A 12186-nucleotide genomic window follows, 5' to 3' on the forward strand; every position below is an offset into this window, starting at 1 on the left:
TCACTAGAAAGCATAAAACTACAAAATCCCACACATTCCTTAAGAGATGCAAGAGAGAAAACTGAAACTGCTAATTTTGAAACCTGCCATAATGTATCACAGATATTGTTAATTCACGTCACCCATACAAACCTTGTTTGCCAAAAAAAAACAAAAAAAAAACAAAATACATTCATCACCTGAAAATCGATAATTTACTACTGCACATGTAATTCGTTCAATATTGAAATGTGTTCGGAAATGGAATGAAATTCCAAAGTGATTCTTTATATTTGTAACCCACTTTCTCAAATCAGGATTCTGTCGGGGTGGTTTAGATGCTAAAAACTGATTTCATATTTAAAAATATGAAACTTGAGCTTAGTGTCAGCAAGTTGTAATGAGGAAATGCCTATTGTTGAAGCTTCTAAAAGTGATAAAAAAAAAAAAATAGCTAAAATTTCATAATTTTGATCCTTTTCACTTAAAATTTACAGTTTGGCATTTGGTTCACCCCACCATAATACTGATATGAGGTGGTTGAAATTGAAAAAAATGACAACCTCTCCATCATGGAAACGAAAAAAAAAAAAAAAAAAATTAATTAAATATGATAAATCTTATAAAGCCTTCAAAATCTAAATTTGAAGCAGTAAATAACAATAATGAAATGCAATGGAAGCTTCAATTTACTTTATGAATACAGATGATGTGGCCATTTCGGGTTCCCCCCTTTGCATAAAAACAAAATCAAGGTTGAAATGCTGTTGAATTCGTCTTTAGTGTTTCATGCATCGTGTTTTGTTGACAAAATAGAAGCCCAAAATGTCCACATCACATGTGTCATAAAATTAAATTGAAGCTTCAATTCCATTTCATTACAGTTGTTTATTTATTTGAGCTTCAGACAGCAACATTTTGCACTAAAACTTGAAGCAGGTGTATTGAAATTAATATCAACAGGCCAGGGCAAGATTATACTATTTAAAAAATAGTAACTTTGAGAAAACCAAAAAAATCAAATGTCAAGAAACTTCCTGCAGAGAAACCAATTCCTTCATCATTAAATTTCTTTACTTTTCCTTTCTTTTTTTCTTTAAACATTGAGGAATCAAATACATCAATAATACATACACTGCTAACAATTTTTGGCCAGAAACCCCATCGGCCGAATATCGATCGATTAAAACGAGCTTCATCTTGTCAAAAGCTGTCATATCTGTGACTTCCTTGAAATCCTAGTTAGTATTGTGGAAATTTAAGCAAGATAATTACCTGAAAAATTCACACCTCCCTCAATATAATTTCATTCCTTTAATCAGGACAATGTCATTGGCATTGAGGGATATTGAAATCTGACAAATATATCATTTTTACCAAGATTTCATATCATTTAACAACAACAACAAAAAACCTCTGAGAAGAAAACTAAGATCTCCACCCACTACCCATCTTTCTTTTTCTTTACTTAGCCACAAAAGGAAACAACAGTAAGCGTTTGAAAAGGAGATTACTCGGTAAAGGTTAAGATTTCTAATTAAAGTGAAACATATCCCTCCAAAATCCTTTTAAGGCTTTAGACATAGGAAGTTTCATTCATGCAATCTTAAAATTTCAATCCTCACAGAAATGAAAAGCATTTTCCTCTTTCCAACTGGCCTGCCAATGACCAGAAAACTAACTTAACACTACAATTGTAATTACTATTCATCAAACAAACTTCACTATTAATAAAATAGTAAAGACAAAATAAGGTATTCTAAAACTGAAATCACATAAGCCTGAATATCAATATAAATTCGAATTTAAAAAACAACCATAAACGTAAACAAAAAATAATTTATATAAATACAATAGAGCATGACAAAAGTAGAGCTAACTATTTTTCTAAAAAAAATCACCGATGTTTCTTACTCTTTGCATGCAGCTCCATTTTTGCCTTGGCTTCCACAGCCAATTTCTCTAGATAATCATAATGCAGGTTTTTACTAACAGTGGCTAAAAGGCCTCTATCATTTTTAGGGGTTAAGTATGGTGAATAATCAATGAAATCACCATCAAGAGTAGTCATCTTGCCGCCAACAGCATTTAGGATGGCGTTTCCAGCACAGATGTCCCATTTCTTGATCAGGGTGATGTGTGTGTAGGCATTTACACTTCCCTTGATTACCTCCAAAGTCTTGTAACCTGATATGAGTGTACAAGAGAGAAAAAAATTAAAACTGCAGCGGTTGCAAAAATACAGGGATGTCAACCCATCATAAAAATAAGTAAAATACAATAAAATTCTCTTAATTCACCCTCAAGGGAAAATTCGTCTTTAGGGTCTAAAACTAAAAGCCAAGAGAAAACTGAAATAACCCTGGTGCCAGACACTGTGCAGCATTGCAAAATGAGCAAGGGTGTGTAAACTTGCTCAAAGGCAAAACAACGCGGTGGAGAGTTTAACCCGGAACCTTCTGAGTAGGACACTGTGTCATGCTGACATGCTATATTACTTTTCCAAAATAAAAAAATTTGACTTTTAAACCTAATTTTTCTTCCAAACATTATTGCACCAAAGAGAGAGATTTGTTCTTAGTACTATACTTGTATCCAGTCTTGATGGATTGAACTAATGAGAAATTGAATATAAAACTGCCCAGTAGAAAATATAGAGCCGAAACAAAACAAAACAATGGACTGGAAAACTTCTTCCAGGATGCTTAAACGTTAATTGTAACATAAAATCAAATTACCATCTATTGGAAAAATGCTAAAAACTGACGGAGTTATAACCATGTGAAATAGACAACCTGGAGAAAAGTTTAAAAATATAAACAGCTGCAAAGTGTACTTAGCTAATCTCTTCAGCAGTTTAAAGAGCAAATTTTACTATAAAATGTTAATGAAAGTATGCAGAAATGAACAATGTATCATATTATTGGCTAATCTCAACTTTCCCCGGAATGTCCTAAAACACATTTTAAAAAGCCATATCTCAAAAGTACTCCCAGCGACATGTGGATCATTTCTCTTAAGTGCCTCACAGATGATCAAAAGTGTAAAATAGAACTAATTATATAGAAAAGATGCTATATGTTATGGAACAAATTCAATTTCATCCCTCAGAACAGCAACAATTTTTATTTTGTTGATTAGTAAACCAAGATTTGGAGAAGCTCTGAAATCATTTCAATTAACTTATATATATAATTATCCTGGACAAATTGTTCCAATTAATGGCTTCTATGATATCACACAAATTTTTATCAGCAACGTCACTCACCAGCCCCTCCTGCAGCAACAACGTCCACATTACCACCAAAGGCTTTGTTAGCCACCTCCTTGACATCTCCCTGGTGACTCCTTGATACAATGATGCTGTGCTTGTCTTTTTTCTCCGTTTTCCCCTTTACAAGATTCTTTGAATGACCGTAACCATCCCATGCCCAAACTACGTTGGTGAAAAAAAAAAAAAAAGAATAAAAAATAAATAACTAATTACCAGAAACTGAAAGCAAATGACAACTCTGAATATAAATTAAATGTCTTGGATCAAAATCTATATTGCACAAAATACAAGTTTTCAATGAATATTTGCTAATAAAACACCCATCACAATGTACTTTCCACCCAATCTAACAGTCCTAGCTACCCAATTACTGCTGGGAGGGCAGACGAGAAGGTTTGAGAAAAGTCTCTACTGTACCCAGGATGGATACCGTCCCTTTGCTTGTGGGGTGAGTAGTGAGTTTTGTTTGTTTTTAAGGGTTTTACGGCGCTTGTAACACATTTAGGTTATATCAGCGCCAGTAAAAAGGAAGAAAATGGGATAGTAAAAAGTTCTAGAATTACAATTAAAGCACCCAAGAGAAAGCAAGACAAAGGGGAATGGGAACAAATAGGGATCAGATGTAGATTCCAAGAGCATACCACCAATGTACTTAGTTTGAGATCACCTATGTCTCATCCGGACACAAGCACAAAATCCAACAAAGAGGAATACACTAAAATGCTTACATTATACATTAAAAATAACAAATATAATAATACATAACAGAGAGATGATTTCCAAGGAAAAAAATATCATCTCCCAAAACAATAACTATGCATTTGACTGTTTCCCTCTCAGTCAGGACTCCGACGAGGGCCAAGAAAAAAACCAAGTAATCTCATTCCAAGACAAAGACAGAAAGCTTGTTGGATAAGATATAAGGGGATAGAAGACACAGTATGTACCTCCCTGCCCGCTATGGGAGGTCAGAATCCCCACCCAGTGAGTAGTGAGGAACCCCTTGTCAAGAAGGTAACAGTGCACTAATCCCATCCCTGCCCCTCCCCACCCTAAATTCAATTACTGCAACAAGAAAGCAAAGAGAGATGTACTCACCAGTTTCTCCCTCAAAAGGGCGATTGATGACTCCAATCTTGGGCTCTCCATCCACCACCACACAGACCATCACAGTCACATATTGAGTCAAACCCTCTGTTGAATAACAAGAGACAAGACATTGCACTTAAAGCTAGGAGACCTAGGTGTGAACCACTATTTCTATTAGGCTCTGTGAGAACCTTTAAACTTGGGGGACACTATATTAATCAATCATCAGGACATTCCTTGCAATATTTGGAAAAAAAATCATCTATCTTTTCTTGGAGCAACGGTTCAAAAATTGGGACCAATATGATAACAACAGGGCAACGAATACACACAAACTTTTCAGAGACCAAATTCAGGAACATTTTAGGGTCAAACCTGGGACTTAAATGAATTTGATGGTAATTATGGTGATCATGATGATGCTGATAATGATATGATGGTGAGGGTGGATGATGCATACCGGCCAACTTTTCGAGGAGCAAAAACAGAACATCCCATCGGTTTGACTCAACAAAGCACATTATCATAATGGTAATTAACTCATCTTCTATAATAATATCTATGTAATAATTACATAAACCTTGGATTACCATTTCAACCGTAAATCACAGCTTAATGCCTGCCAATAAATAAAGTCCAGGAGTTTGCCGGGGTTAACTGCAACTTTAGTTGTAGCTTTTCCCCTCTTCAGGAAATCTGAAGTAAATTCGGGTTTACAGTAAGGGGTGAAGTCCCATTTTACGATAAGAAGGCTAGCCAACATATCTGTATTGAGGGTTCCTCTGAAATTGATTTTTGTTCTTCCCCACGTTCACATTCACAAGTTGAGTGAGGCATGGTCAGCATTCCTAACACGAAGTGAACAAGCCTTTGAAACTTCAACACCCCAAGAGAATCAACAAATTTGTTTAGTGCAAACCACTGCTGAATTGAGGAAAGCTGAAGGAAATCCTGATATAAGAAAATTTCAGTGCTATAAATTTTGAATTCATACTCCATTATGTCCAGAATTGTCTCCATCCTTTACAAAGACCAAAACACAAAACTTTATGGTAAAAAAAACCCCACTGAGCTGAATGATACACAATTGTTCTTGCACACACCCTTCCCCCCAACCTCAGCATGTCTCAAGATCTCATTTTCTAGAGGGAAGTTGGCAATTATGTAGTCATTGCCTTCATATAATAGTCCCAGACACACTTATAAAATAGCAGTTAGTAATTTCCATCATTTAAAACATTTAATTAGCAGGTCAAATTGTAACAGTTATGATTTTATCTTGGCCATTGGCCACTATGACGACGATTGTGTTTTCTTTACAATGATGTGGTTTTTTTTCTGGAATAATAAAATACATTAAAAAATTAGGAAAATCTGGAATAAGAAAAAAATATTGGGAATTTCCTTATAAAATTGGGAGATTTGGCAGGTCTCCCCACCCGTTTATTCAGTCTATATAAAAAAATGATAATGAAAAAAGTTTTTTTTCTTAATAAAAAAACAAAACAAAACAAAATAAAACCAATCTAAATCAAAGTCCCCCCCCCCCCCCACCTTCCTCCCAAAATAAAATCATTTTTAAACCACAAGGAAAAGTCATCGTAATGATAATGGTGTCGGGTAGCATGTGCAGAAATTCACCCATACATCAGTTAAGAGGTGTCAACATTTTGTTGACCATACACTACTTCCGAGTACATACCCGTATACTCTTGTGTAGCATCAAGCGGATCTATCCAAATGGCCACCCTGCTAACTGGAATGGACTGGTCACTCTCTATCACCTCATCTACCTCTGGGAGTTTTAAATCCACAGGTGAAATTTTGTTGAAATCCACAGGTTTGGTTTCGTGTTCCTCTGATATTACCTTTAAACAGTAAAAGATTAGACATAAAACATGGACAAGGAACCTAATACAAATGATAAAAATCATAAAACAATTAAATTGTCATTAAATTTTGACACTCTACAAGTAACCTACCATATATCTGCAAACCCATACTCCCAAAAAAAAAAAAAAGAAAAAAAAGAGAGAGACAGTAAAATGAAATGGAAACTCTGCTATTTTCACTGTACGGTGATAATATCTTGGTAGGCTATTTTAACAAGCTATGTTGCAGCACTACATAGCAGATAATCAATGAATGTCTTTTAATACAGATTTTATTTCATGAGCTATATTCAAACATGTATTGATACAAGTTTTAACGAGCATCAGTACCAAATTTTAATATATGGAGTGAAATTTTTAAAATGTAAAAAAGACACATATTTTTTAATGATTTATCCCATATCACAAGCTTTTTAAAGCTAGAAATTGTAGGTAATAAAATAAAGGTAGACATATTAATGTAGCTGCGGCTATTCGGACTCAAGTCTGAATAGTCTTCCAATGTGCACGTGCAATCAAAAAGTTAATCATACTCACGTCTGAATATCCTAGTCTCCCATGACAATTCAGATATTTTAAAGAAATATTTCAGACTATAGTAAGTATAATTATTGACAATTCCATAAAATTGATGCAAATGAAAATAATAATGGTATCCTTGCTACTACTATATTTGGCCAGAGAGAAAAAATCATCAATGAATTGGAAGTCCATTAGAAATTTAAAAGAAACGAGTTAAACCCCTTCAAAAGGAACAAAAATCAGTCAAAGTAACTGGTATAAAGAAAAAGCTTTCCTAACAACTTTACACGATGTCCAAATAAAATCAGGAATCAGAGACAACAATCCTTCTAAAGTCTGAGGTAGGGATATCAATCAGTTCGAGTCAGTCTGATATTGGCAAAACAGAATTTTCTCTGAACTCTTTTTCTGCTTCTATCAATCACATTCTTTGTCCACTGCCTGTACGGTATCCCCCAGTGTTTGCGTACTCCCATTGGAGTTGAGTCCGAATAGCCATGGGATACTATTCAGACTCGAGTCTGAATTGCCACTTGGTTTTAATGCTGTCACCATAGTTGACATTCATAGCTTCTGTGCGAAAAAAAAACCCACTTCCGCAAAGTAATACAATCCAACTTTCATCACAACAATTAAATAAGGCCATTCTAAAGAATAAAATGTGTTTTGACTTTTAAATTTAACCAAAAGTAAAAAAAAAAATAAATAAATAAATAACTGCCCAAACAAAGACTATCGCGAATACCTAAAATTTTTTTAAAAAGAAGGCATGACAGGGAGTCGAACCGCGGACTATAATGACAAGCGAGTGTGCAGATCATTGAGCTAACGGAACCCATGAAAGTTAAATAAAAATGTACACACCCGCCCAAGTCGAAAGTTTTTCTTCTTAAAAAAAAAATTGAATTTTGGGAACCTCGTTTTACTGTCTTTATATCCCATCACAAAGTGTAAAAAACTGTCAGCGTTTGAATTTTTCTTTTGTTTATGTTATTTGACTAATACGATATTTATGTCACCCCTACTTTTTCTCTATTCTTTGTCTCAACAAGTGGTTTGGGATAAATATTAAATATATTGCCGGAAAACTCAGAAGTCTAATTACATGTTGAAATTTTTTAGATGTATTTTTTTTCCAGCCACTTTCTCAGGGTTTTAAAGAACTCAATACATATTTTCTCACAGCATCGCCCCATACTTTTAGGATTTTATTATCCCAACATAATTAACGTTACCGTCTGCTGCACTTACGAAGACGCCAAATTTTGACACTGAATAAATTAATGACCAGCTGAGGGACGAGTGATGCCATATAGCTGCATAATTGACCAACTGGTCCAGCTGATCAAGGCGAAAGTAAAATTATCCTAAGATTACGCTATGACGCGTAAATTTCTTACCTGACTGGCCAGCAGGAAACGCATATATGCAAATATGATTGGATTTGACTAAATGACCAGTAAACTTCTGGCACTAACTAATCCAAGAACACCATTTGTTTCTGGGATTGACTAAACTCCGGTCATATTGTATAAGCAAAGACTCAGCTAATTCGGTCTCTCTCTCATTCCACCAATTCTATCACCAATGTGCTATTATAGCGGTTAACTTGATATGCTATTTAGCAGAAAACACTGTGTGGACAAGGGTATGAATAAATATCCATCTTAATCTTATAGCTGTGAACTTAAAATTGTATTAAGACTAATTAATGCCAATAATAGTATTAGAGAGCTGCGCCGGTGTTACCAATACTTAGCTTCTATACCAGGACAAATCATTCGTTTGGACAGAAAAATAAATAAGAAACTTACCGCTTACCGTCAAAAGCAGTTTAGATTTGAAGATACATTTGTTTTCTATCAAAAAACATTCGGTACTAGACAATCCTTGATGAATATCAAAAGTTGTGTTTGAAATTATATCCTAAATATTTTCATGATTCATTCTCGCTAAATCGTGTGTGCTTTTCGTCTGATTCAATGGTTGGTGCCCCCTAGTGCCTGCCGCGCAAAACAAAGGTTTTTTTAAAAGTTTATTGAGAAAAAGATACGGAAAAAAGTGTCCCTAGATAGGTATGCAATTTGGTGCATAAGTGCAGTAAAAATTGGTGCGCAAAATTAGTTCGTAGAGGATGCGAGACTGTGTGTGTGTGTGTGTCTCTTTCTTTCTTCCTTTTTTTTGGGGGAGTGCCTACGTACACGGTAACGGGGCATCTAGCCTCAGGATCTATGTACACGTAAACCGGTTTACCGTTGCAACATTCTGTCAGTGATGGTCCTCGCTGTCGTGACCGCGCACGCTCGTGTGTGTGTGTGTGTGTGTGTGTGTGAATTTTTTTTTTTAATCAAAACAATTTTAACCATTAATGGCGAGATTCCATCTTAAACTCCCCAAACTCCAGATCTTAGTCTTAATGTTATCATTAAAAGACAAGCTTTGCGATTTATAGTTTAATTGAAGCCCGAGTCGAAATATACTCTTACTACTGTTCTCTTGGTGGAAACGATTTATTCTGCATAAGCAATCTGGAGAAAAAAAATCAGTGTCACTGTAAAAGGTTAAAATTTCACGAAGTACGCACCATGAACACCGCTGTAACAATCCTTTGATCTATGTCATCAGGCAACCCATTGTTTCTTTCATCTTTTCCCATTCCCCCTTACTATCCCCCCACCCACCTCTCTCTCTCTCTCTCTCTTGTCATAGTGTTATCCCTCCCCCTTCCCATCTCAATGTAAAATGAAAACGTTCTGCTGTTTGCAGATACATGTATGATTGTTTTGTTTTCTCTCTCTCACTAGGCTAGGATTAAAACCAAGACATCAGGTAATGGGTGTCTAATGCCAAAGTATAGATTCTCTCTTTGGCCAATTTAGTCACGTATGTGGCAGCCCAGCTATTTATTATGTTCTGCCTATAACACACAATAAGTGGGATTCTGGGGGTGGGTACGAAAGAAATCAAGGTCATAAGTAACCGTGCACAAGAGCTGTATTGGGAATTGGTTTCTGGGGGTCTTGCAAATACCAAATATTTTATGGAAAGCTCTTTCGAACTCCAAGACGTCTGGTTTGTTTTGCTATCTTGGAACAAACGAAACAGAGATGTCTTGATGTGTGACCTAGTTGTCTGATTTTGTGACCTCGATGTAAGGTATTGTGACCTAGATGTATCCTTTTGTGTGTGCAAGCCATGCGGGTAAGTACAGCGATAGCTTGCCAGTTGAGGAAAAAAAGGAAGAAGCAACGTATCCGCATTTGAAAAACAAAACAAAAAAACTGAAAAAACAAAACAACTTAACCTTTTAAAGGCGAATATCAATCTTACTTGGACCAAAAATAAAATCTTACCGTTTTCATCAAAAGACAAAAAACAAATTACAATTTAAAAACTTGAGCTTTTATATAGAGCAATATCCACCCAACGTGCTCAAAGCGCTTTTTATCAATATTCTTACTGCTCTTATGGTGGAAACGTTTTTTTTTCTGCGTTAAAAAATAATATAAATGAAGACTATTATTTGAAAAACAAAAAAATCAGTGTCACTGGCAAAGGGTTAATTGCAGTACTCCTGCATCCTGTGAGACTTCTACGGCACTTGCTAATCATAAAAAAGGAAATAGCAGCAATCAACAATATTAAGGTGAAAAAAAAAGAAGAAAAAAAAAAGTGGGTGGGGGGGGGGGGGGGGGGGGGAGAGCAAACCCAGTAGCAATGCAACCTTTTAGCGGCGAAATTCGATCTTTGACCTAACACCAAATCTTCTATCATCAAAAAACAAGTAACGGCAAAACTTATTATAGACAATTGAAGTCCGAGTTGCGATAGTCTGACTACTCTCTTGGTGGAAACGCTGTATTCCCCGTTAACAATAATAAAGATAAAAGCAAACTACTATCTAAAAGCAAAAAATTAGCTTCGCTGTTAAGGGGTTAAGAACACCTGCAACTGCAACTGCCAGCATCCTTGAGATGCTCTACGTCACCAAGGTCACCAATCGACACGTCTCCCTTTCGTCGGCATGCACCCCCCCCTCCACTCTTTCAAGGTGGTGGTGGCGGCGGATAAAAAAGGCCTTTTTCTCTTTCATTCAATCAACTGGTCTGCTGGTGGACCCTAGGCCTCTCTACAAGTCCAAGAAATAATACTCACTTTTTCTCTGCTCCAACGAAAATATCTACCCCCTACCGGTCTAATTATTTGTAGCAGAAGACAAATTTCTCAAAACGGTCACGTGACACTATAAAAACAACACAGGAAGTCCATGAAAGCTTAGTTACGGCATTTCCTTTGAACCGTGTAAACAACAAAATTTCGTTTTCATTCGACTCAACGGGTCAGATTGGCCGGTATTTTTTTAACGAACTAAAGTTCTGAAAAATCAAAATGTTTCTTAGAAAGTTGAAAGATGCTAGTTTTTGAAACAGAGGTAGGTTTTTAAAAAAAATCTTTATATTTTACGTGAATGCATGCTCAAGGCGAGTTGGACGTGCAGCGGAGGTTGGTAGGCCAAAGGCCCACCTCTCTAGTATTAGTCTTATGTACTATATGTGTTTTCTTATGCTCTCATTGTTACTTATTTTCCCCCATCCCACTAACCTACCTGACAAGGATAACATGAGAGATGTTGATGATCAGGTGAGAATATTGAGAAGGGGGGGGGGGGGGGCTAAGCTGACTCTACCTGTTGGTACGGTACAGGGATGAGAATAGCGAGAAGGGGCGGCGGCTAGGCTACCCTTCCTGTTGGAAAATACAGAAGGTGCCACTACCTCTAACTCTATTCTCACCCAGGATGAGAGGTCAAGTGTTTTTCTATTCTCACCCAGGATGAGAATAGAGGCAGCCTCTCTCTATTTACTCTATTTTGAAATTGAAAGGCATCATAATCATGCATAGAAAGAAGAGTGAGAGTGAAAGTGATTAGATCAGCCCTGTTCCGAATCTTTATATTTCCTACAATATTTACCTTTACTCCGGGATACATTTTAGAAAATCCGTAGAATATAGCACGGTGGGATTCTAAATCTCCTGAAGTAAGCATCTCCTTGGCACCTTCGGCTGTTTTTCCTTTCACTTTTTCATGCAAGTTGTGGGCCTCATGAATCTCTTTGACACGGATACCTCCTCGTTGCGCTAAACCAACACTTACAGCCAAAAGCTCTTTCATGCTAACTCTTGGCTCTCTTCTGAAGAAATCGGGCAATCCAAATAAATAAAGTAAAGCAAGAATAAGACCCACAATGAAAACAATAAACCCAACAGGGTTTAAGCGTACGTTGACAGGCGCCATGCTGGCAGTATAAACAAAGCTACGTTTATAGAGGAGAGCTAACTTTTGTTGATTTATCTATTTTTATGTCCAAGATCACATTAGGGTTTTGATGCAACGGCAGTCACTGAATGGTAATAATGTACAATGTAGAG

At 36.2% G+C, this 12186-nt stretch overlaps 1 protein-coding gene across 1 annotated transcript; it reads right to left on the reverse strand.

Moving 5' to 3' along the window:
• Nucleotides 1-1062: 1062 nt before the first annotated feature.
• LOC144962493 (inositol monophosphatase 3-like) lies at nucleotides 1063-12074 on the reverse strand. Its single transcript, XM_078895484.1, has 5 exons — nucleotides 11729-12074; nucleotides 6045-6210; nucleotides 4352-4447; nucleotides 3248-3415; nucleotides 1063-2166 (listed from the first exon to the last, which is right to left on the reverse strand). Exons 1-5 carry the CDS (start codon nucleotides 12050-12052, stop codon nucleotides 1877-1879), a joined length of 1044 nt encoding a protein of 347 aa, XP_078751610.1. The 5' UTR covers nucleotides 12053-12074; the 3' UTR covers nucleotides 1063-1876.
• Nucleotides 12075-12186: the final 112 nt, after the last annotated feature.

The sequence above is a fragment of the Berghia stephanieae genome, chromosome 1 (assembly GCF_034508935.2).
Source record: "Berghia stephanieae isolate SIO BIC M18660-M18661 chromosome 1, UCSD_Bste_1.3, whole genome shotgun sequence".
Lineage (NCBI taxonomy): Eukaryota > Metazoa > Mollusca > Gastropoda > Nudibranchia > Aeolidiidae > Berghia > Berghia stephanieae.